At 56.8% G+C, this 24,749-nt stretch overlaps 1 protein-coding gene and 1 pseudogene across 7 annotated transcripts in view; one reads left to right on the plus strand and one right to left on the minus strand.

The window, feature by feature from the left end:
• Positions 1 to 654: 654 nt before the first annotated feature.
• On the minus strand, positions 655 to 2,922 carry LOC143826415 (T-complex protein 1 subunit theta pseudogene; annotated as a pseudogene). 2 transcript variants are annotated; one of them, XR_013227061.1, is made up of 2 exons: positions 2,838 to 2,922; positions 655 to 2,375 (listed from the first exon to the last, which is right to left on the minus strand). The product of XR_013227061.1 is annotated as a T-complex protein 1 subunit theta pseudogene, transcript variant X2 (transcript). The 2 variants fall into 2 exon arrangements; XR_013227060.1 differs by having other exon boundaries at positions 2,808 to 2,919.
• Positions 2,923 to 3,016: 94 nt separating this feature from the next.
• DNAH2 (dynein axonemal heavy chain 2) overlaps positions 3,017 to 24,749 on the plus strand; it is a 75,044-nt gene continuing 53,311 nt past the window's right edge. For 2 of the 5 annotated variants that reach the window (XM_077313659.1, XM_077313658.1), the window contains exons 1-8: positions 9,845 to 9,940; positions 11,077 to 11,219; positions 15,814 to 15,905; positions 16,770 to 16,940; positions 17,847 to 18,075; positions 18,566 to 18,676; positions 24,027 to 24,265; positions 24,439 to 24,630. In XM_077313659.1, the coding sequence (XP_077169774.1) occupies positions 11,087 to 11,219; positions 15,814 to 15,905; positions 16,770 to 16,940; positions 17,847 to 18,075; positions 18,566 to 18,676; positions 24,027 to 24,265; positions 24,439 to 24,630 (1,167 nt within the window). In that variant the 5' untranslated portion in view covers positions 9,845 to 9,940; positions 11,077 to 11,086. Of the gene's footprint in view, positions 3,145 to 9,794; positions 9,950 to 11,076; positions 11,220 to 15,813; positions 15,906 to 16,769; positions 16,941 to 17,846; positions 18,076 to 18,565; positions 18,677 to 24,026; positions 24,266 to 24,438; positions 24,631 to 24,749 lie in introns of those variants that run through there. The other 3 variants (XM_077313657.1, XM_077313656.1, XM_077313655.1) reach the window with 3 other exon arrangements.

Raw genomic sequence — 24,749 nt, forward strand, 5'->3', positions numbered from 1 at the left:
TCTGCCATGGAAGCTTGCCGGGTGACTCTCAGCTAAGACTCCCTCACAAGGGCGTTGAGGGGATGCAAGGGAGGCAAAGAGAACCATGTAAGCCCACAGCAGAGGAAAGCAGAGGAAAGCAGAGGAGACATGAGATAAACAAACAAGGGAGATTGTGGTGGAAACCAACCTCCTGGCCCTCAACCTGTTCCCCTCATCTTGATGCTTCCTTTTGAAGCCCCCCTCTACCCCCTTCCCTCCTCCCCGTGTGGGCTTGGCTTGTCTGAACAGGAAAATTGGGCAGATGATGTTCAGGTGGGTCATCCTGTGGGTCTGAAGCCATGAGTCCCACGGCACCTTGGAGACCAACCAAGTTAAGTTCTTGGGTATAAGTTGGGTGTGCAGGCGCAAAAGCATCTGAAGAACAGTGCATGCACACAACACCCAAGAATTAATACCTGGTGCTCTCAATGTGGCTACCAGACGGAGACTTTGTTCAATAGCAGAAGGATGTGCCGCTCACAGAATTCATTTGGGGGGTCTCGGTTTTGACGTGGAATTGCTCTTCTCCTTCTGGCTCTTCTCCATCCCTCCCTCCCTCCCTCTTCTGCATCCAATCCGCAGGGACTTAGAGAGGATGGTGAGGACGTTCTAGTACAAACTGGGGAACTCAGCAACCGTGACCATATTTTATTGGGCAGGTGGTCTTCCTGTGACATTTAGCAAGACTTCCCTCTTCATTCCAGGCTATCTGGCTCTTTGTCCCAGTTGGGGTTCTCCCCCCTGGGCTTGGGTCCCCCGCTCTTCTTGGCCACCATGATCTCGCTGACCCCCAGCAGCGTGACCGTCACCTGGGTTGCGAGGGCGATAGCCCGGTGCTTTACCAAGAAGGGGTCCAGCAGGCCTTCCTTGGCGGCGTTGATAGTATCGGCTTCCTCGGTGACCAGCTTGATGCCCGTGTTCTGCGTGCCCAGCTGGTGCTGGACCTCCATCTTCGCCATCACCTCGTTGACGGGCAGGCCGGCGTTTTCGGCCAGGGTGGCCGGAAGGGTTTTCAAGGCTTGGGAGAATTCCAAGATGCCGTATTGCTCCGATCCGGGATAATACATCCCGAGAGTGCTAAGCCGCACCGAGAGGGCCATTTCGGTGGCTCCGGAGCCGGGCAAGAGCCGCGGGTCGCTGGCCAAGGTTCTGAAGACGCTGATGCCATCGCGGACGGCTTCCTCTACGGAGTCCAGCATCTCCGGAGTGGCTCCTCGGAGCATCACGGTAGCCACGGGGCAAACGGCCCCCTCTTGGCTGAAGACGACCACTGGGGTGCTCCCAATCTCGCTCATGTAGACGCGGCGGCAGTGCCCCGTTGCTTCGCGCGGCGGGGGGCCCAAGGTGTGCTGCAGGGTGGCCCCCACCGCCCGGCACAGGCACTCCAGCTCTGCACGGGACCACAGACGCACGACCAGGATACGGCACTTGTTGGCATGGAAGAGCGCAGAGTCATCCGGCTTCCCTCCGATGACCACCGTATTGATGCCGGCGATCGCAATGGCCTGGATACGCTGCTCCATCAGCTTCTCCTCGCTGTCCCCAAATTCCTTCAGCTGCGCCGCGTTTTGGAAAACGGCGCTGTTCTTGGCTTCCAGTCCAGACGGGCCGAAGGGGCAGGAGTACGCTGCGATGTGGGCCCGCTCGACCCGCTTGACCACCCCTTGGGCCTCCGTGCAGATGACCATGCCCTGCAGGACGCGGGAGTCGGCCACGTCGCCTCCGAGGATTTTGCAGACCCGGATGAATTCCGGGTCGAAGGTTGTGCCGGGCTGGGGCAGCACCGAGACGCAGGCCTTGGAGACGAGTCGGGCCAGGAACTTCTGGTGACCAAAGACCTTGCTGCCCACGATGGCCTGCAGGGCCCACATCACCTCGTCCACGTCCCGTGGCTTCTTCAGGACGTGGCAGACGAGGCCGGGCAGCAGGCGCAGTGCTTCTTTGCAGGCCATCTCGTAGCCCGCTCGGATGTGGACCACCGGCAGGCCGGACCGCAGCAACTTCTCTGCGTTCTCCAGCAACGCTCCGGCCAGGAGGATGACGAAATTGGTGCCGTCGCCCGTCTCCTCCTCTTGGGTCTCCGCGGCAGTGCGCAGCAGACACGCCACGGGGTTCTCCAACTCCAGCTCGCGCAAAATGGTGGCAGCGTGGGAGGTGTGGAAGCTCCTGCCCAGATGGTTGACCACCAGTTTGTTGCGTCCCATGGGGCCGTAGCAGGTGCGCAAGGAGCGCACCAAGGCCTTGCAGGCCGTCAGGTTGCTGAAGAGGGTCTCCTGGAGGCCGCTGAAGTACTTCATGCCGGACTTGAGCATCTGAGGCAGGCCGGGGGCCGTGGGGACGTGGGCAGCCATAGCCTGAGGGAGGAAGGGAGGGCGAGAGGGAGAGAGAGGCCTTCGGTTAGGCCTGGGGAATCGGGCCACAGCTGTGGAGAGGCATCTGGGGAGGGAATTGCACCCAGGATGTTTGCCCTCCCAAGCTGCCCCTTTCCCTGGGGAACTGATCTCCGGAGGTCTGCTGCACTTCCAGAAGAAGTCCAGGCCCCACATGGAAGGTGGCAACTGCATTTAGCATTCGGAAGGCTTCCTTGACAGCAGGAGTGGCCCTGAAGGGATTTATGGGCGGCCCAAGATGAGTGACCCCGACTGGGAAAAGGAACGGGGTGCAGTTGCCACGCTGCCGGGCTTGAGCCCATGACGGCACAAAGTGGAGACCCGCAACCCACGGGATCTCCTGAGTTGAACGCTGCTGGGAAACCACCTCTCTCTAGCCCAGAGCCTGTTTCCCACCCTGTCCCAAGGCGCCAGGAGGTCACCCACCGGAAGAAGAGCAGGCTCAGGCGGCCAGCAGACGATTCGCTCTCCGGCTTGGGTCGTCGCAGCATCCGGTAAACGGCTTCTCCGGACGGGGTGATGTCACAGTGGCATATTCCGGGGGGTGGGGAGGAGGGGGAGGCCTCTCTTGCCCCAGCCTGCCTCCGGAGAGGGGAATCGGGGGTGGAGGTGGGTGGCAGAGCGATCTGCCCGCACAATATAACGGGCCAACTCAAATACATCTATTTTGAGTTCCCTGGCTCGAACGGAAATACATAAATATTTAAAAATGCCTGCTGGGCTGGGAGAGTAGGTATGCGCTGCCACCATAGAAAGGGACCTTGGAAGGTGGACCGTGGGGAAGGAGGGAGGGGAAGAAGGAAGGGGGCTCAGGAGGCTATTTGTGCCACAGAGTCCTCCCCTCTTCTCCGGGGGGCCAGCCTCTGTCTCCTGAAGTTCGACTGTAATTCTGGGAGCTCTCCGGAAGCTGGCAATCTCGGCCATAGGGTCAGGAAACACTTTCTGGAAACACTTGGGGAGCCCAAGGGTCGGTGTCTGAGAGCGCTGGGCTCCCTGATCAGAGGGCAAAACTCGGATCCTGCAATTTCAGAACGGAGGTGTTTAGGAAAGGTGATTTTTCTGTTTTGCCAGACACCTGGGCAACCTGCTGCTTAGCTAAAGGAGACAGCGGTGGTCGAGACCGACCGGAGAGGAGGCTTCTGGTCAGCCGACCCCACGTGGCGGGACAAGCTCCCTTTGAAAGCGCCGGGCTTTGTGTGCTGCCTGAGTTCGATGCTCGAAAGAAAGGCTGTGTGGAAGGCGCCTTGTGCCCAAGGGCTGCCGTTGCCTCTGCTCGCACCGTTCTCTCCCGAGGAGGATCATTTCTCAAGGAAATGTCGTTCAACAAAGGCACGGTTGAGTCCCCGTCGCTCTGTCTTTCTCGGGCCAAGCAGGCCGCAGGGCTGAGCACCAGGCCGTTCTGGCAGGCAAGCGCAGGATGTTGCCTAATGACGCCCCTTGCGCAGAGGCCTTAATGGCTTCCCTGAAACATCCTTTCATTCATCCAGCCCGCACGGCTTGCTCAACGGCGGCTGGACTGTCGAGGCGCTGGGCTGGGAGACTGCGGCTAATCCGCCTTTGCCGCCAGAGAGAGAGAGAGAGAGAGAGAGATGCGCTCCCAGGGGAGTCGGCATTTTGTGGGTTATTGGAGGGAGCCTGCACACTGTTTGGGGGGGGAAGGGGGAGAAGAGCTGGTTTTGAAGCCCTCTTTTCAGTACCCGAAGGGGTCTCAAAGTGGCTGGCCATCGCCTTCCCTTCCTCTCCTGCAAGACACCGCTCTTCCGCCAGGCTTCTGGCCGGGGTTGGTGAGGCAGTAACATCTACTGGGCTCTCCCCATCCGAAGGGCCCCACTCTAGTCCCAGAAGGACAAGAGGCACACCGAGATAGCCAGTGCAGCTGTCCCGTCGGATGGTCAATCAAATTGCCGTTCGATTTTAAAGTTTATTTCAGATGTTATAACTGCATTTAAATGAAATGTATTAAGGACTGATGTGGAGGCAAGATGTACACCCCCCTGAGCTGGTTTGCCAGGCAGGGCGGTGTATAAATTAAATAAATAGACACCCTGTGAGGTAGATGGGGCTGAAAGAGAGCCCTGGCAGAATTGCTCTGTGAGAACAGCTCTAAGAGGACTGGGACTAGCCCAAGGTCGCCCAGCTGGCTGGAGCGGGGAATCAAGCCCTGCTCACCAAACTAGAAGGCCCATCTGGGAGCTGTCAACCGTACAGGCAGTCTTGCTGTTGACCGACTGACCTCTCCTTCCCTCCTCTGCCAAGCAGACGCCGGGGCGGCCCGGGGCACCCAGCTTGGGACTTGCCTTTATAGCCCCCCTTCTTTTCCAGATGTTGTCCTGATGCCTTTCTAATCCCCTCTCCACCATTCCTCCCCCCCAGGCCCTCCCCCCCCCCCCGCCTTTTCACATGATAATGTCTTAGCCAGAGGCAAAACCAAGGGGCTTCTGGCTGAGATTTATAACAAAAAGGCTCTGGGTAGGTGTGAATAGTGTGTGTGTGTGTGTGTGTGTGTGTGTGTGAGGGGGGGGAACTGCTGTCCTCGGGGGTCTTGGGGAATAATGCTCTTGGTCTGCTAGTGGCGAGGCTGCCCCTGGAGGAGTGAGCCGGCTTTCTTGGCAGTGGTCCCTCCTTCCTCCCTTCCTGGGGCCCCAGTGAATTTGTGCTGAAATTAGGATGGTTTGCGTTCTTTCAAAATCCGCATTCAGTCTGGTTTCTCTGTGAGAACAGCTCTAAGAAGACTGGGACTAGCCCAAGGTCACCCAGCTGGCTGGAGTGAGTAGTGGGCTTCACTGCTGTGGGGTCCGTAGTCCTGCAGAGATCCAAAGCAGGATCATGGCTTACGATGAAACTGACCAGGGCATGGCCAGACCCCTCTGCCGGATCTAGTCGGTTTCAACCGAAACTGACCCCTGGTGCCCACTGGGGGAAGATCCCTGGTTTGCTTGTGTATATGAGATGGGGTTTTCAGGGGGGTGGCTAGTTCGGTTCCATTTTTGCCTCTAGTGCCTTAGAGCTGGGGTCACAAGAGAGAGCTGGAATTAACTCCTGGGGGGGGGGCTGGTCTTTCAACCCCTGGGTGCTTCCCAAGTGGGGCAGGATGGGGAGAAGGTTCCTGGGCACAATTCTGTGGGGTACCCTCCAGGGATACCGCAGTGCTAGGTTGGTCCTGTAGCCCAGGGGTCTTTTTGAGCCAGTGGGCACCCTTGGGATTTTGACACAAGGTGAGGGGCACAACTACAGGACAGAGGAAGGCCAAGGCGTAATAAAAGAGGGGTGAGAAAGAATAAACGCCATACTGACGGATGCCACAGAAACATTATTTTAATCCAAACAGCTGATTGGATCTTCAGTGGCTCCATCCACTTTCCAAAAATACCTGGTGGGGCCACAGTGATGTCAGAGCGCCCGCGGAGGGGGCCACAGTGAGGGCCCCTGCTGTAGGTAATCCTCCACAGCTAGCAGGGCATCGAGGCAGATTTGCTCGCTGGAAACATGTAATTGCTGTAACTGCTCCAGGTCAGGAGGGCAGGGAAACAGGGAGCCGAAGAGCTTTGATAGAGAGAATGGAGAGGGACGATTGCCTGGCTTGACCAGATGCAGAGACGCTAAGAAATAAACATGGCTTGGAAATAAACAAAAAAGGAGAGAATCTCTTGGTCTCTTAAAGGACCCAATTAACGGAGGAAGAATCTTTTGTGGACCTGAGTTCACATGTGAGGTGCTTCCCTGGCAGGTTGATACACTTGGGCATAGAGGGGGAAACTGGAAAAAGCTGGATAACAGGCAGCAAAATGGAAGGAGCAGTTCTGTATGCATTTTAACTCTGGATTTAAGTCTATTGACAATATGGGTTTAAATTTTTTTTTGGGGGGTGGGAGTCATTTTAATGGCTGTAAATGTGATTTTATTATGTATGTTTTAATGTGCCTTGAGCCCGCCCTGCGAGAAAGGCAGATCAATCAACAGACCAACGAAAACAATGACACTTACCCTGGGTGATTGGGTTATTTAATTGTTAATTTATGTCCCGCCCTCCCAGCGGACTGCCTCAGTTTGGGGTAAAGGTAAAGGTATCCCCTGTGCAAACACCGAGTCATGTCTGACCCTTGGGGTGACCCCTCTAGCGTTTTCTTGGCAGACTCAATATGGGGTGGTTTTGCCATTCCCTTTCCCAGTTTTACACCCCAGCAAGCTGGGGCACAGCATGTTATCCAGATACAATATGCATAAAGAATTAAAACAGTGCATTAATTTGAGTTAAGATTTAATTAAAATTTGCTTGAACCAGCAATTATATTTAGACCTAGCTGTCACTACCAACCAGCAGGATCGGCAGTCTTGGTTACCATCTGTCCTTCCGGAGCGAGAGGGTGCTCAGGGGGCATCTTTTGGATAGGGTGGGGCCAGGCGATGTTAGTGTTTCCCTGTCCCCACCCCAAAAAACAGGCAGAAAAGCTCTGTCTTACGGGCCCTTGCAGACTGTGTTATCCCTAGTTTATCACCATAGTGAGAAAAACCTTCCACTCTATGAAGACCCCGGTGGCCCAGGCTGACTGGCCCGACCTTATTAGATCTGGGAAGCTAAACTGGATTGGGAGACCACCAAGGGTTGGGAGCCAAGAGGCAGGCGATGGCAGACCCCCTCCAAGGGCCTCTGGCCTTGAAAACCCTTCGGGGTCGCAACAACTGCACAGTGACTGGCCGGCCCTTGACGCACACAAATAATCCCAGCTGCTGTCTCTGTTTGGAACTCGGGTGGAACCAAGAGGACGGGACTGGTTTGTCGAAATGAAAGCGAGCATCCTATTTTTCTTATAGATGAAAGGGGGAGAGAGGAAAGGAAGCTTTCCCACATGCCACGGAGCTCTTCAGAACGGTCAAGCGGAAAGCCCTACAAATCCTGACCAAAACCACAAGCTCAAGAAAAGGGAACTGCAATTTATTGCTTTGATCTTGCCTTTAGAAGGCGATAGAAACCCCAGGTGTTCAAGGCAGGAGGTGCTGGGCTTGCACTAAGGCCTGGGGAAAGCGTGGGCTGAGGCAAAGGGGGCTACAGGTGCACGGGACGCGTCCTTGACAGCCTGTGCGCGACCCTCTCTCGCCCCGTCTCCCACCGGAGAGAAGAACCCATTTGGCATCTCGTTAATAGCAACACCCATGGCTTGCAGGTAGCAAAGCATCTCCCGTCCGCTGCCAGGAAGGTAGATTAGCTGGCTGTTTTGCCGGGTCTTATCGGCCCAGGAGCCGTCAGCGGGCCAAGATTATCAGCAGGCTCCCAGCGAGCCCTGTTATTAAGTCCCTATCTTCTGGTTGCCACCACTGGCTGCTCAGGCAGTGGCACGGCTTTGATAGACGGGAGTTGGCGACAAAGGAGACCACCGCGAAGGGGAGGAAACCGCTGCCTCGTCACTGTGAAGAAGTGGCAATTAGAAACGGGGGGGGGGGGAGGACGGACACGTTACCTCTCGGGAGGAGAGACGGAACATTTTTCTCAGACGGATCACCGGCCACAAGATGGAACCAGGGGTCGAAAAGGAGCCCCCTTGCAATGCCAGGAAACAGAACTGGCTCCGTAGCCTGGTTTGGGTGCTTTATGACTCTCCTCTTCTACAAGCAAAGGCTTTCCTTGCAAAACCAGCTTAAATGTGCGGCTTGAAGAGAGATTATGGGGACACAGGAGCAAGCCAGATTTACAACTAGGGTTGCCAATTATGGGTTAGGGAATTCCTGGAGACTTAGGGGTGGAGCCTAAAGGGGGCAGGATTTGACCCCCGCTGTGGTACGATGCCGTAGATTCTACCCTACCAAGCAGCCATTTCTTCCAGGGAAATGGATCTCTGAAGATCAGTTGTAATTCCAGGAGAAATCCAGGCCTCATCAGGAACTGGGCAGCCTTACAGCTGAGCACAAAATACCCAGCTAAGCCCAGAGCTTGGCTCTCAGAGCACCAAGTATTTAATGCTAGGGACAGAGTCTGGCTGGATAAGGACAGAACAGGAGCACACGAAAACCATGTCTAGCAAGAAGGTTCTGGTACACCCTCGTTTCACCAAAGCTTTTTCCAACAGCAAAGCCTCTAGACCACATAAAGAATCTCCAACTCTGAAATGGAACCAAGCTCAATTGGGCTGCATTTTAATTCTTTCTTATTAAAGCCACCAAAGCAAAGGACTTCTGCCACACCATGCACCTGTCCTCTGGATCAGAACCTTGTTCAGCATTGCTTCGTGGGAATATCTGTGAATGTTTTCCTCTGGTTTATTTTAACTGAACATCAAGAGGTAATGAGGAAACACAATCAGAGTCCAGTCAGGCACCTTTAAGACCAACAAAGATTTATTCAAGGCGTGAGCTTTCGAGTGCAAGCACCCTTCCTCAGACTATGAACTGTCCAACAAAATAACTTCTTTGCTTATTCATTGTTCATTGCAGGGGTGGCCAAACTGTGGCTCTCCAGATGCCCAGGGACTACAATTGCCATGAGCCCCTGCCAGCATGGGTTGTTGATTTTTTCTTGCTATACAGAATCTGGCTGGGGACGGGCTTTTCTGTGGGTGTCAGCTACCACGTTTCTGCTGAGTTGCACCACTGTAGGCCTCAATGTTGTTGCCAGCCTCCAGGTATGCCCTGGAGATCTGTAATCATAATTGATCAACAGATGAAGAGATCAGTTCCCGTGGGAAAATTGGTTTCTTTGGAGGGTGGAGGCCATTGCTTCCCTGCTGAGCACCCCCTCCCTCCAGGAACTCTGGAGTTGGCAACCCTATAAGCTTTCTTTCCCCGAGCACAGGGGAACAAGACCCAAATCAGCATAGCCATGCTTGGCTATGGTGCAAAGCATGCTGGGAGTGATGCTAAAGCAAAGCATGCTGGGAGTGAGGCTGAGTGAAGCTTCTGCACCCCCTCTATTGTTAATATTATAAATTTAAAGCAGCAGGCAAAAGCATGGGATAGGAAGACTGTTAAGAGGCCAGGGGGAAACATAAAAACTCAATAATTTTCTTTCTTTCCTTCTCTCGGCAGCCTATTCTGGCCCCATCCAATGAGGCGCTCCTCTACCAATGACTGACAGATGTGCTCCCGCCTCTGCCTTTCAATTTATTTCTCCTCCCCGCCTCCTCTTGGCTGACAAGGCCCCGCCTCCCCCGCGCTCATCGTCCCGCCCCTAACGTCCCACCAACCGTCGCCCCACTCCAGCCGTCACTCACGAGGGGGGAAGTCCCGCCCTCCCTTTCTCTCGCCTTTCTATCTCAACGGCTCACGCCCATTTCGGCTGTCAATCTCCCAGCGAGCGCTCCTCCCATTCCCCTGTACGGCGCAAGCCCCGCCCACGTCGCGCTCCTCGCCGCGCGATTGGCAGGCCGGCGGCGCCCGGGCTCCTCCCTTCCGCGGTCCCGTTGATCCGTTGCCCGTGGAAACGTTGATGGGTGGGCGGAGCCTCGGAAGGAGTTGGAGGGGACAGGTGCGAATTTGGGGGCGAGGACAGGTGGGAGAAGCCGGCGGGGGCGGGGCGAAGACCCACGGCAAGCATTCAGGTGTGAGGGGTAGGTGTGTGTTTTGGGGGGGGGGAACAGGTGCTGGGCACCCAGGGTTGCCAACTCCAGGTTGGGGGATTCCTGGAGAGTTGGGGGTGGAGCTTGGGGAGGGCAGATTTGGGGGAAGTGAGCTCAGGAGGGTACAGTGCAATAGGGACCACCCCCTACAGCAAGGGAGGCCAAGCCGTAGCTCTCCAGATGCCCATGGACTACAATTACCATGAGCCCCAGGGGCTCATGGTAATTGTAGTCCATGGGCGTCTGGAGAGCTACGGCTTGGCCACCCCTGCTGCACAGGGCCTTTTTCTTCAACGGGACTGTTCTCTGTAGTCTAGTTGTAATTCTGAGCGATCTCCAGGCCCCACGTGGAGGCTGGCAACCCCATGGGCATTTAGGAAAGTGCAGGTAAGGGTGGGCTGGTCAAGGGGGCATGCCACCAGTCACAGGAGCAGAGCTGCCAGCCTTCCAAGTGGGGCTGTCAGGTCATCCACATTTGCAACTGATTTCTAGATGACAGAGCCGTTTTCTGGGAGGGGGGGGGCAGGAATGGCTGCTTGGAGGGTCTTGTGCCTTGTTGAGGTGCCTCCTGTACCCAGACTTTCCTGTTCCAGGCTCCACCCCCGAGTCACCAGCTACCTCACATTTTGGCAACCTCACATCGAACATATGCTAGCATGTGTGTACCTTTCCTAGCTATGCCCCTCGCCTTATCCTTTAGGGAGCTGAAGGGGTTGTAAGAAGACCTTTTTTCTTAGCTGGCCAGCCTCACAAGAGCCCCGTCAGGTCAGTTAGGCGGAGAAAGCTGGCCCAAGGCCACCTGGGGACCCTCATGGCTGAGTGGAGATTTGAATCTTGGTCCCTCAGATTTGAGTCTGGGTCCGCACTGGTTCCGCGGGCCAGCCAGAGATGGGCAGGCAGGAGGGGGCACTCAGCCTGGGAAGATGGCAAGAAATGGGGAGTGGATTGTGCGGACACGCCAGCCAAGGCTGTCTGAGTGCAGCCCCTGCTAAGGCAAAGGTTTTGTATGATTGGCAGCGTAGCGAGCAGGAAGGGAATGCAGCGGGCAGGGGGTGGCGGGCAGCCAAAGGACATGCTGTGCACAGTGTGTCCACTAATGGCCTCGGTGACTTTTGCAGAACCTGAACGATGAGCACCCGACGGCGTGGCACAGCTGGGGACAAAAAGGGGCGCCGGAGTGCTGGCCGCGGAGCTGCCGCCCCCTTACCAAAGCCCGAAACGCCTCAAGAATCGCAGGCGGCCATCAATGTGGAATCTGCTGGTATTTTTACTCAAGTGTTTCAATTGCGTTTCAGGGCGCTGGGTTGTGTTCTGACGTCAGTTTGGAGTGTTTGGCTTCTGCAGGCTCATCAAGCATCGTGCTGAAAAGGAATCCATGTTTTGCCCTCCTGTGGAACTAAATTCCAGGCTTAATTCTGCCCTCCCCCCTCCCCAAAAAAGCCCAGGGGCCTCTGAATTTTTCTGTCTTTGCTGGTTGGGAAGCCCTCAAGCCCTCCCCCACCCTCCCAGAAGTCCCGAGCTGACATATGAAAGTTCACCAGCCAATTCTCATACCTTCAGGTTGCCCTTTGTAGCCACAAAAGCCAACACTTGCTGTGACAAAAAGATAAGGAGGAAGTTGTGACTCTTAGGGGACTGGCTTTGTGTCTGTTATCAGGTTTCTCACTTTTAGGTGAGCTGGTTGCCGAACCAGAGAATACATTTTCCTTAGGTCAGTAGCAAGCTGGTGGGTTCCTGCTTACGCCCTTGGGAAACCTTGAAGTCGAGATCCAGAGGTACCTTCCATGCCAGCTGCCTGTCTCCTCCTGAGCTGACTGCCCCCCTCTCTGCTAGTTGGTGTAGGAGGAACTGAGTCCACAGCTCCAGACCGAGGAAAAGGGGATTCCTCCACAGGCAATCTTCGCCTCCTTTCTCCCTGTGGCTTCTCCTCCTGCCGTTTGCAGACATGATAAAAAGGAAGCCCACATTGAGTAAAGGCCCGGCATCCTGAAGGCGGCTCTGGAAGCAGAGGATATCTGCTAGCTGCAGGGGAACGCTGGTGTGTTCCTCCTGTCTTTGGAGGCCCATCCCGCCAACAGCAGTGCAGTGTGGGACGAGGTCCTTGCACGCCTTCCCCTGTTCCTGATGCAGCAGGTGATACGTGTGTGGCAGGAGGGCGGGGGGGCTTGGAAGGCAGCCCTCCTTATCTAGATTGGGGTCATTGTTCGGGCTGTCTGAATTATGCAGATGAAGAAAGGAAATGTATTTTCCCCCCTGTGATTTGCATAATTCTAATTTTTTTTTTATTAAAGTAATGTTTTCGGCACAAGGGGCAACAATAGTAAGGGGATACAAACAACAGGGAGAGAAGACAGCAGATAAGAATAAATGAATCCCAAGAACCATCATTGCTCCTCCCTCCGGAATCAAGGCTTGTGGGAAGTGCTGGGCGCATCATGGCCGCCAATGGGCCGTGGGTGAGGTGTGAGCGGAATGGCAGGAGGCTTCAGAGGAGGCGGCAGTGAGCCTGGGTCCCCCTTCTGGGCGCCTAATTGGCCTTGCCTGACGGAGGGAGCCTTCCCTAATTGGCCCGGTTCTGTGCTGAAGATGGGGGATGCTTGTGACCTGGGTGAGTCACAAGAGAGGCCCTGCAAGACCTTTGAGGAGATCTTTCTTTCTTTCTTTCTTTCTTTCTTTCTTTCTTTCTTTCTTTCTTTCTTTCTTTCTTTCTTTCTTTCTTTCTTTCTTTCTTTCTTTCTTTCTTTCTTTCTTTCTTTCTTTCTTTCTTTCTTTCTTTCTTTCTTTCCTTCCTTCTTTCGCGTTTCTAGCTGCTGTCTTTTCAGAAGGGGTGCTTGTGGGCAGCCTCCCGCCCGAGCCGCGCATCTCCAGCAGGCCCGCCAGTCCCCAGCCTTTGTCTTCCTTCCGCGTGTTACCACAGTAACCCATCGGGATTTCCAGCGGCAGCTCTTCAAAGCTCCGACTCGCGCCCGCGCCCTGGCACTCCTTGGTGCCTAATGTGACGTGCACGCAGCCGGCTCCTCTCAGCCCCGCTACTCCAATCCAATCTGCCACAACAGGCGGGGAAGTGACATCTCCTGTCAGGCGGCTGAACGCCGTCGGAATCGGGAAGCGCAGCCGCGTTGCGCGCCCCGCGAGCCAGAGCCGCAGGAGGGTTTTGTTCAGCGCGGGCAGGGAGCTTGATTGTGGAGGAGGGAACACGGGGGAAGTGGGGAGATGAAAGAGGCGCGGGGGGGGGGGGAGGTCGGAGCGGGACCCTCCTCGCGCATCGCTCCTCCGACCCAGACCTTTGCGCTGAGAACAGCCCTGTCCTAGGGCTCACTTCGGAGGCCTTTAAAGGTGACAGAGTGATGCCCGACTGCTGTGCCCCATGCAGGGCACCGTCCACGGCGACGGTCTCGTAAGAACATTCGAACAGCCTTGCTGGATGAGAGCGGGCCGGTCCACCTAGTCGAGCCTCCTGCCTCACCCCGGGGCCAGCCAGTTCCTCCGGAGGGCCAGCCACAGGGCAGAGAGGCCGAGCCTTCCCCAGTTCGTGTCTCCTGGTTGCCTGCCTCTGCAGGTGGAGGCTCCCCTCAATCCCAGTGACTAGTGACCGCTCACAGACCTGTCCCCCATGAATTGGACGAACCCCCTTCTCGAGCTCCCTCGCCTCTGGCTGTCACACCTTCTGGCAGGGAATTCCGCATTATAATCACTCGCTGGGTCAATATCTCCCTTGGCCTGTCCTGAATCTACTGCCTCTCAGCTTCACTGGGTGCCTTGAGTTCTCATTTTGCGGGAGAGGAAGGAAAAGCCGCCTTGCAGCCCAGCTTTCTGGGGGCCGGGGCCCTGCTCTGCATCTCGGGCTGGTCGTTCTCAGCCCCCTCCCCTCCCCTTTCCTTTCTTTCCTCTCTCTCTGCCGTCTCAGTAGAGAAAGGGGGAAGGGGGAAATAAGCCCCTCTCAGAACTGCCGCTTTCAATAAGTAGGCAATGTCTCCCTGCTTGACAAGTTCTGACACACAAGTCGCTTTATGGGAAAATTAATTGTAATTTGGTTTGACAACACCAAATGTTCCCCAAAAGAGCTGGACTCACTCTCTTAAAATTTAAGAAAAGGTTTAAGAAAAGAAATACCTTTGTGAATTATTCTGATTGGCCCATTAGGGGATATGTGGCAGGCACGGTTTCTAACCCATAGATACATATACATATATACGTATTTTAAAAACAATCCCCAGAAGCCAGCCTGTGATCAAGTGCACAGCATACGCCTCGGCTGCAGAAACGGGCTGAGGGGCTGCCTACACCTCTCTCAGCTTGGTAGAGGTGAACTCTGGGTTGTGGCCTGGCCTTTGCCCAGAGAGGGATCGCAAGGGCTGAGAAGGGCTCTTCTGGGAGTGGGCAGACAGAGGGCTGGAGAGGAATCCCAAAATGGGGGCTTTTCTCCCTCAAACTACAATGAGCCTCCAAGTGCCAACCTGGCAGGAGAGAAAGTCCTGTTCCATCCTGCCCACTCTGAGGTTTCTCCCAACACCTGGCGGGGCTGGTCTCATTGGGAGCCCCTTGGAGTGCAGAATGGAATTAGTGGCACACGGACAATATTTGGTACGTGGGGCAAGCTGGCGGAGGGGCCTTGGCAGAGAAACTCCTGTGAACCGTCCCCCTGGCGCCCGACATCCCATTGCCCCTCGAGTGGGAAGGCAGAGTTGTTGTCCTGGGGGTGGGCAGGGGGCCCCCCTTCCAAGCAGCCCTGTTTGCCCCTATAGATGCCGTGAGGAGCAGGCAGAGAGACAGGAGGACGAGTCCCCCCCTCTCTTGACTGCAAAAGTTTTCCAGATTATCAGCGATAAGCAGCCTTTAGCATCCTTTGTTTTGTGCCAGTGGCTGGCTGATGGGGCAGGGGGTGGCCGAGGGCTCCTCCCTGCCTGTGCCTGGCTGCGCCTTCCCCAGAAGTGACTCCCTTTAGGCCGCCGTGGGTGTCTTTGGGGGCCGGCCAGAGCTGTTCCTGCTTCGAAGGAGCTGTGCTCTCGTGGCGTGCAGGAGGAATGGCCCTGCGGGGTGGGCGGGGGGGCTGAGCGGCTGCGCCAAGAGCCTCCCTGCCACCCCCAGACACCTGTGAGAGCCACTCGCATCCCATCTGGCTGCGGAGCCTTGAGGCAAAACACAAGCAAATATTTTAAAATAAACATTTTTGTCGGGGAGGCTTTGGGGGCAGCGGCTGCGGTCTGCCTCGCAAGAGAGTCTTTCCCCGCTAGATCCAGCTGGCGGATCGCTTGTGGGCGGCCAGGGGTCCTTGCCTCCCGCCGGATTGGGTGGTGGCAAATGTGGGGGGCCGGCGGAGCCTGGCAGGCCTTCGGCTGTGGCCCTGAGGATGGCACTCGTGGCACCCGTGGGGAGGCTTCTCCTCTCCTTGAGCCAAGCTGGGGACAATGGGATGCTTTTATTTATTTCTACTTAATGAAATGTCAGCATCCCACCTTTCCTTGTGGTTTGAGGCCATGTGCAATCATTGGTGTCCCCCCCCCTCACTTAAATCCAAAACAGCTGGCCACAGATCTCCCCCACTCTCTGTCTCCTTAAAGACGCTTGGGAGGTGGTTTGGACCATAAGTCAGGAGAGCTTTAGCGGCCAAGACGTGCCGATTCTTGTTGTGTGCTCGTCATTTACACAACTGTGCAGCCTGCTTTGAGTTCCATATTTGGGTGGAAGGACATTTTAAAAAACCTTTTCAAATGCGTCTTTTAAGAGCCCAGCCCTGTGGCTGGTTCTGGGACAGCAGCCCCGTCGTGACATTCAACCTGCGGGAGAAGCCTTGGCTTCCGGGGCAGGCATTCCGCTGGGTTCTCTCTGGTACGTGATGGATGTCCTTCTCCTAGGAGATGCTTCGGCAGAAACGCTGTCCATCCGGGAGCCCAGCCAGCAGGAGGTGTCCGAATTGCCCACTCCTGCGGAGGAAGAGACAGACCTGGTGAGTTGGGAGGCTGGCTGGCTGGCTTCTGGGCCGGCCCGTGCGAGGGGTGGTGTGGCAGGGTGGGCCTGGCAGGGGGAGAGGCCTGGGGGTCACCTTCCAGAGGCAGCGGGGCAGGTAAGACGTTGCCCCCAAAGTGATGCTGGTGACGTCTTCTGCCACTCCGGGTGGGGAAAGTCTGGAGACACGTGTCCCTCTAAACCTTACAGAGAGGTTCAGAGTCAGCTGTATCAGCCACTCCTCTTGGAGATTCAGAGGCCAGAGTGCTGACCGTCGCACCCTCAGTCCCTGACCTTTTTGAGGTGCCAGGCACCTTTGGAAGTCTGACGGTGGGGCAGGGGCAGCCCCAAAAGGGCTCCTGCAAAAAAGAAAAGTTTCTGCAGAAGGCCCAGTGGGAAACAGAGGCAGCCATGACGCTTTTGTGTGTCTCCAGGGGTGCCGTACAAGTCTCCATCTGTCCTCCACCCTGACAGCCAATTTGCCAATTTTTGCCAATTCTGACCTGACGCTAGTCTTCCCAGGCCCCCGGGGTCTCCTCCCGTCGAAACCCCCCAGAACAAGAGCCGAAAGTGGAAGGTGGCCTGTGTGGAACGGAACGCAATTTTGTCGCATGACAGCCGGGAACATCTGGCTCTACACTTCTGGTGCCAGATGTTATGTTAATTGCACCCTTATTTCCCAGGTTTTCTTTGAGAAGTCTTGGGAGTGCAAAAAAGTCCTGATGTGTTTAGAAAAAAGTGGGTGCGCACAAACACACACACACACACACACACACACACAGAGCACTCCCCAGCTTTAATCAGTGGCTGCCACCGGCTTGCCGTCTTCCTCTCCCCTCTTTGGCCTCTCCCCCTCTTTGCCCAGAAACCCTGCATCCGGCAGCGGGTGGTCCTGAGCGGGCTCACGGAAGACATGTGGACGGAAGAGCACGAGGCCACCATGGATCTTTTCCTGAAGGACACCACCCAGCAGCTGCTGGTGGCCTATATGGAGGACTTGGCTGGGCTGAAGGTGGAGCTGGTCATGCCAAGCCAGGTTGGTCCCACGTGGGCCTCGGGGGGGGGGGGGGGCTGGTTCCCTAGCAGCCGAGATCCGGGAGGGGGAGATGCTCAGCGGGCGGCTTTGGGTTGGCCCATCGGGATCCCACAGAAAATCACAGTCCATAGCCCTTGCATATGTGCCACATGAAACCAGTGTGCACGGACACATGAAATGACCCAATCCTGAGTCAGGCCCTTGGTCCATCCAAGTCAGTATTGTCTTCTTTGGTAAAAGAGGTCTTTTACATTGCCTACTGACATAACTGGAGGTGCTGGGGATTGAACCTGGGACCTCCTGCATGCCAAGTGGGTGTTCGACCCCACCGGTATTGTCTACTCCAGGGCAAGGGCTCATGGGAACTGTAGTCCGTGGACATCTGGAGAGCCACGGTTTGGCTACCCCTGGTCCACTCAGACTGGATCTCAGGCAGAGGTCTTTCATTTTTCCGCCTACCTGATCCTTGTACCTGGAGATGCCAGGGATTGAACCTGGGACCTTCTGCATGCCAAGCAAGCTGTCTCCCACTGAGCCCTGCTCTCTCCCCTCAGAATGTTTGCTGTTCTGCGGTTGTAGGCAGGCTCTCTCTGTCCCTTGGTGCTTAACACCAGGAACAGATTCCTCACAATTTGTGGATCTGTCCTGCTTCTAGCAGCGAGGGAATCCAGATCCCTGTGAAAAATCAGAGGCTGTTGGAGCTTTGTCTGCACCAGTTTTTTTTCCAGCGTAAAATGCGTCATACTGGTGCTCCCCGTTGGTTTACCCACTTCTCTGGGTCTGTTTGACCGTTGTGGTGCCACGCTGGCTGCAGGGATGGGTTTTGGGGCATGGGCTGTTTGCGAGCTCTCAGCTGTGTACCTGCCACATTTCTCTCTACGCTCAGCTCCATCCTTGTCCTTCCAGGAGCAGCAGCAGCTCACGTACTTCATCCGCCAACCAAACGCAGAGATCACGGAAGAGACTTTCCACAAGGTGGTGCAGTTCGGCTCCGTCCGGAGACCCTACATAGACTCCCTGATGCACCTGCTCAACACGCTGTACCTGCCCCAGCTCTTTCAGAAGTCGTCTTGGCCCGAAAGCATCAAGAATGAGTTCTTCTCTGAAATTTACCACTTCATGACCTCTCTCACAGGTGGGTGGCCGTCTGCCTTCCATCTCTGACCCGAGCTGGCCGTCTTACTGTGACCCCCCAGTTTGAGAGACGTGTTCCTGTTGTCTGGAAGTCACTGCCTCGCGTCCTCCAGCCCTGCTGTCAGGATCATGGTTCTTCTTCCTTCAAAGCTCCTCCTGCCCTGAGCATGGGGCCTGTCCTGCTCCTAGTCCCTCTGGGAGGGTTTTCGCCAAGCTCACTTTCCTCTCAAGAGTTGCACTATTTGTAGGTGCCGGTAGCCTCTTGGTAATCAGTCTGTGGCCTCAGTGCTGGGAACTGAGGCCTTGGAGAGGGGCCAAGGACAACCTGGGCGGTGTCTGTCACTGCCCCAATTCCTAGCTACCGTCTGAGGCAGGGCCCTACGAGGCCCTCCCCTTCCCCCAAGGCCCCCTTTTACACCGCTGCCCCTGGGGAGGGACCCTGCTGCTTCCTCGTGTTGACAGAACTGTCCTTTGTGGTCGCCTGCCCCCAGACACGCGCTCTAAGATGAGGGGCCGCACCGTCCTCTACATCCCGATCGAGGCTCTGGCCATCAAACCCGAAGTCGCCGTCAAGGACAAAGCCCTGGTCCAGCGGCTGGAGAGTGAGTGACCGGCTGATCTCTGGGGGCCTGGGCGGGCGGGCGGGCGGGCAGAGGGCTAACCGGATCAGTGTAATGGGAAGAGGGCTGCGCCGGCCGAGGCTCGGACTGTAAGTGAATTAACCCCCAGCAGCATATGAGCTGAATCCATCATCCCCAGCCAGGGGAAGCTGACATGTCAGGAAGCGCGCGAGGGCAGGATCCTGGGGCGGCCTTATTCGTTCTGCCCCAGGCGCTCGGGGAGGAACGATGCCAGGAGGGCAGGGCCTGGTGGGCCTCTTCCCAGCCCCTTCCCGTCCTGCACACACCATCTTTGGGCGAAATGTTTTACCCCCCCTCCCCCCTTAAAAATGCACCACACCCAGAGTGAGAAAGGCAGGGAAAGCCAGTCATGACGTTTGCACGGCTGTCCTCTGTGTCGCTTGCGTTTGGACCGTTTTCCAACCATTTTGGTAACTGGGAAAAGTGGGGAGGCCGTAGGAAGCGGCCTTCTCCCAGAGGGGACTGGGCATGCATGCCAAGGGGGGGGGGGGGCGCTTCCCTTGGAGGCTTTTATTGGATCACTTAAGGAAATTAAATGTGGTTTGACATTAGAGTATGGCCTTTTTAGGCGCTGCCTTTGAGATGTTGATTGGGTGGGAAAGTGGCATAAAAATGTGTTAAGTCAATGACCGCTGTGGGAAAGTGCCTGCTGTTGCCCTGTTAGAGTTTGTCTGGAAAGGAGCTTGTCTGCTCCTCCCCTGGGGTGGAGAGGGGCTCTCTGGAAGGCAGGGTTTGGCAGATTGGGGAGAGGCTGAGGACATGGGGGGGGGGGGGGTTGCTGGGCAGAGGCTGCTGACTCATTTGGACTCTCGCTGGGGCAGAGGGGGGTGAGGTGGGGAGGTCCAGCTGTGGCTTCCCGCCAGCTCCAGTGGCTCCTGCCTGCATCTTCCGCCCCCCCCCCCCCCCCCCGTCTCCCTGGGCTGCTCCCTTGTGAATGGCAAATTGCAAGACTGGTCGGTCGAGGTGAGTCATCCTTCATCTCGCTCTCCAGCACCGTCCTTTCCTTCTTGGGTGTATTTTGGATCTCCTGCTGTTGTTATTATTTTTGGAGAAATGGAGGGGGGAGGGGGGGAGAAAACCCATGCATCCAAAAAAACAAAGTAAAAATAAAAATGGTAAGGACTGTAAAAACAAATCCCCAGGCTACAAATCTGCGGGGAGCTCTGCGGGTCTGCCACAGGGCCCTGACTTGTTTCCACGGAGTGAGGACGCAGGCGTGGGAAGAGAGCCAGTGCCGGGCAGGAAGCAGAGCGGTGGGCTTAGAGGGCCGGCCTCTGGGGGCACAGAAAGCAGCTCCCAGGCAAGCCCCTTGTGGCCCTCTGAGGTTGGAGCGCAGCTTCTCCTGGCCCTCCTGCACGAGCCCACTTGCTACAGCAAGCCCGACCTGCGCTTCGGGATCTGCCGGGGCGGCTGGCTTGTTCCCAGCTGCCGTTTGGGGACTGCTCCTGGCCCTCACTGCCTCGCACCCTCCTCCCCCCAAGTCCCACCAGCATCTGGCTGTGGCGGGGAAGGGGTTTCCACAGGCCTCAGCCTCTGGGAGGTACGGCCAGGCCCAGCCTTGATGGGGGTCCATTTTGGAAAGGGGCAGAGGAGAGCGTGGAACACTTCAGTCTGGGTGTCCTCCCCCCATTTTGAATTGATATCTGTCAGAAAGGGGAGTTTTTCAGAGACCTGCCCGTGCCTTTGCTTCCTGGCCTTGTGAGCGCGCTTCTCTGTGCCTAGGGGGAAGGGCACGACCTTCCGACGCCTGTCTGTTTGCCTGCCTCAGGGCAGGTGCTTTTGGAGGCAAAGGATTCCATCTCCTCCCCTTCTTCTCCTCAGGAACCGCTTTCAACCTCTGTGTGCATTTCAGAGGTGTGAGCAGGGGAGATTCCCACGGGCTCCTGCCAATTTCCTCTCCTTCCCACTAAGTTCTGAGGTGAAAATCCGGCTCCCCGTCCCATGCAGCAAGAGGGAGCCCCACCGAGCTCGGCCGTGTGTGAAGCAGGGTTGACATGGCCTCAACATGGCTGCTGAAGGGGGTGGAGCCAGCCTCAAAATGGCTGCCGTACCTTACCTTTGAGGAGCCTTGTGCTATGGTGGCACCTGTTGCTAAACAACATTTTTAAAAGTCGGTGCAGCCCACCAAACGTGCTGGCAGGGGAAAGGGCCATTGAATGGCAGCGGACTGATGGGGCCCCCGTTGTCCTTGGAAGGCAGGAGCTGTGCAGAGGCGGTTGGCCATTGCTTGCCTCTGCATTATGACCCTTGCTTGTTGTCTCCCCTCCCAGCACCGACCAGGGCCGGCCCTGCTTAGCTTCACCGGGGCTTCTTGCTTGCCCCTCCCGCGAGACAGCAGCGTGTCTCGGCCATGTCCCGGTTGTGCGTGGAGCAGAAGGAAGGGCTGGAATCCCAAGGCCACGAGGGCAGGGAGCAGGGCTGACTCTCCACCGGCCCGGTCATTTGGCCCTCAGCTGTACCTCTCCTCTGGGAGATAAGCAAGGATTGGAGGGAGGCAGGGGCCAGGGGCCCAAACCTCCATCTTGTGCCCGCTCTTTGCCCTCCAATTGGGTCCCACCCTGCTTTGTGATGAAGGCCTCGAAATGTGTGCTCCTGCCCTGCGTGCCTTTTCCCTTGAGTCCCACTGCCCTGCCCAGACCTCCCGATCTCCCCACCCCCTCGGGCACAGGGCTTCCAATACCACCCCACAGGCCAAACGCCTGGCGAGAGAAATGGGCAGCCGGTTCCAGAGCGGCAGCTCTTTTGTTCCGCCCCGGATAAATTCAGTCGAACGCTTCGCCAAAGACAAGGGGAAAAGATGTCGACCGAATTATGCGGCAAACGTGTCTCCATTAGGCGTAATAAAGCAGAGCCTTGGCAAAGGTGTGACTCATAGCCGGCTATTGCTTTCTCATGCCCACTGGGAGAGCCGGCTCCCCCCCCCCCCCCCCCGTCCTGCCTTCTATCCTGGCTGCTTGAGGGATGGCGCTGCATGTGCCACACGACTGGAACAGGCCCGTGCGAGGATCCTGTGCGGGGTGATGGCGGCAAGGGCGGGCACAGGACCCTCCAGCTTGGGCTTGCGGCCGAAATGCGTGTGCCCTTTGTGCCAGCCTGTGTTCTGGGACGGGGGACGGCCGGTTCCTCCCTCCACCTGCCTTGCTCATGGTGGTGCCTAAATTGCTATTAATACCTGCTTTTGCAGTGAACAACAGGCAGTAATTATCCGGCTCTCTGGTTTAAAGGAAGCGGCTCCTCTGTGTGGCCGGTCCCTGTTCTCGAAGCAGGCACGGTTCGCGGGAGAGGCCGGGGGGGGGGGGGGGGCGGGGGGGTGATGCTTCTCCTTTCCCCGCTTTCTTTTTTTCTGTTATGGGGGGTGGGGGTGGGGAACGGTTCAGGCAAAAAAGAGAGATGACCCTGGCAACTTGCCCGTTATTTTATATCTCGATGAGAGTTTGGGGGACTCTTGTTCCAAACAATGGCGCGACGCGTTCCCTTTTAAAGTTTAAAAGCCTTCTGAAGAAAGCCCCCGCCGCCCGCCCAACGCAGATGGAGGATCTGAAAATGCGCATGATTGTCCCGTAATGAGAGCCTTGTGTGGCTGGCAGAGCCCGGCCTGTGATGTGCCGCACGCATTCACAATCTTCCCCTGGCTGGGTGTTTTGCATGGCAAGGCATGCTTGGGTTAAGCATCCAATTGGCTACCTCGGGTCGCCTCTTGTGTGACTAAAACCTCAGCTGTTATCAAGCACTTAGAGATACTTGGCTATTCTAATCCCTGGGCTGTGTGATTGTCTTACCCCTGTAATTTGGCTCCGGCACTGCAGCTTCCACGCTGAGACACTAACTCTTCCTCGATGGCTCTTCCATTCGGCTATTAGCCTCTTCCATTCCGAGAGCGGGCGGAGGGGGGGAGGCCGCAAACTTTTCCTTATGCGGGGGGCCAGTGCCCGTGGGGAGGGGGGTCACTTCTGTGCTGGGGCCTGTGGGACCTCTGGCAGAGTTGGGGGTCTCCCTTGTTTCAGGCCCCGCTTTGTGAGCCCGACCCGCAGGAATCCCCCTCCTCTGGGCTCCCCACCCCCCCAGCAGTGTGCTCAGATGCGGTGCATTTGGGATCCATCAGGCAACAGTAGAAGGTAATTTCTACGCTCACCCAGAGGCGGCAGCCAAAGCCCCCTCTCGAAGAGCAAGGATGACTGGGCCTCCAGCAGGCTGCAGTGCTTCGCGTGGGGGTGGATGGGGCAGCGTTGGGTGGCTGCCTGTGCCGAAGAGCAGCATGGCGTGCGTCCGCAGGAGCCGAGGTGCTCTTCCGTTGTGCGTCACTCAGGCTTTTGGTGTGCGATTCCCACAACCAGTGGAGGATCTTCTCCAGTGAGGAAGCCGTGTGACAACGGTCCACCGACCCCCTTCGCTTCCCACCTCCTGAAAGGGAACAGAGGGGACCCGACTGCATTCAGGCTCCCACGGACAAATATCATCCAGGAGTAGTCGGGGGTGGTGGTGGCAAGAATGGGGGGGGGGGGGGGCATTCTGCGGCATGTTCAGAGAAAATGGCTAATTGGGCAGACGGGGCTGGGGCGCGTACCGCAGAACTGATTTAAACGTGGTGTGGCCAGGCGAGGAATTCTTCCGGGCGCAATTCTAACACTCCTCTATTGTCTCCCATAAACTGCTGCTACGCACGCAACGTGTGCGTGCCACTGCAGCGTCCCACCTGGATTTCAGACCTCTGGCATGCAAAGCATCGGAGAGGTGCCCTTCACTGCACCGTGGGGTAGGGGGAAGGTCTCAGCGGGGAGATGGTCTTATCTGCCGGGCAGGTCTTTTAAATGGGATCTTGTTGATTCACACAGTAGATATCAAAAGCTCTGGTTGTCAATCGGCTGATAACACTCAGTGTGGCGGGTTTGTGTGTAGAAAGCACAAGTCCTGCTGTGAGGGCCGGCCAGCCCACAACTGCACCAGGCCCTGTGCCACGGGGTCAGCCACTGGAATCAGCAAGGAGAGCTCCCGGAACGGCACTGTATTTCTTTATTTTTGCCCTGCCTCCCCCCCCCCCCCGCAGGGAGGTTTACATAACAAGAACCCTGTGAGGTAGGCTAGGCTGAGAGTGTTCGAGCGGCCCAGAGGGGGCTTTCAGGTCAGAGCGGGGATTCCGACAGGCCTCCGGATCCTAGTCCAATGCTCTGACCACGACACCAGCCTGGCTCTTTGCGTGGGGGGTTGATGGATACGGTGCCATGGAAGGTCACAGAGTCTCACAGTGATAGTTGGTTATCCAGGCTCAAGTGACCAGAGGATCCTCGGTTACTTGCTTGGTTTTTGCTTCCAGTGTCCATGATTCACTGGACCCGGCAGATCAAGGAGGTTCTGAGAGCCCAGGAGGCCGTGGAAAGCCGAGAGAGTTCCGGCCCCTTGGAAGAGATCGAGTTCTGGCGGAACCGCTGCACAGACCTGTCCGAAATCAGCAAGCAGCTCTGTAAACAGGGGGTCAGGCACATCGAGTCCATCTTAATTCTCTCCAAGTCTTCCTACGTGTCCCCGTTCCAGAGACTCTCCAAGCAGATCCAGGTTGGTGGGTCGAGAGGGCAGAACCCGCCGGGCCATTGGAAGAAGTGGGGGGGGGGCTCCTGCTTTGCTTTGCTTCGCAAGGGCTGAGGACGGCCGGGTGGGGGGCCATCAGCGCCGTATCTTGTATCGTGGGCCCAGTGGCTTGACGGGGGCCTCTTTGCCGTTGCTTGCAGGACGGGTCGGAGCAGGCTCAGTCCAACCTCCGCTTCCTGTCCATCCTGAAAGACCCGTTCCGGGAGCTCTCCACGCTCCGCCCCAAAGATATCCCCCAGAAGCTGCCCTACCTCATCAGCCTGGTCCGCATCGTGTGGGTCAACTCCCCGTACTACAACAGCAGGGAGAGGATCACTGCCCTCTTCCGGAAGGTGGGCCTGCGCCCCTGTTTTGCGCGGATCGTTGGGCAGGGTGCTTTTGGCCACCCTCAGGCTGGGCCTGAGAGAGCTGGACGGACCTCCAAAGAGGCCAGATTTAAGCATGAGCTGAG

This window comes from Paroedura picta, chromosome 16 (assembly GCF_049243985.1).
Source record: "Paroedura picta isolate Pp20150507F chromosome 16, Ppicta_v3.0, whole genome shotgun sequence".
NCBI classification, from domain to species: Eukaryota; Metazoa; Chordata; class Lepidosauria; order Squamata; family Gekkonidae; genus Paroedura; species Paroedura picta.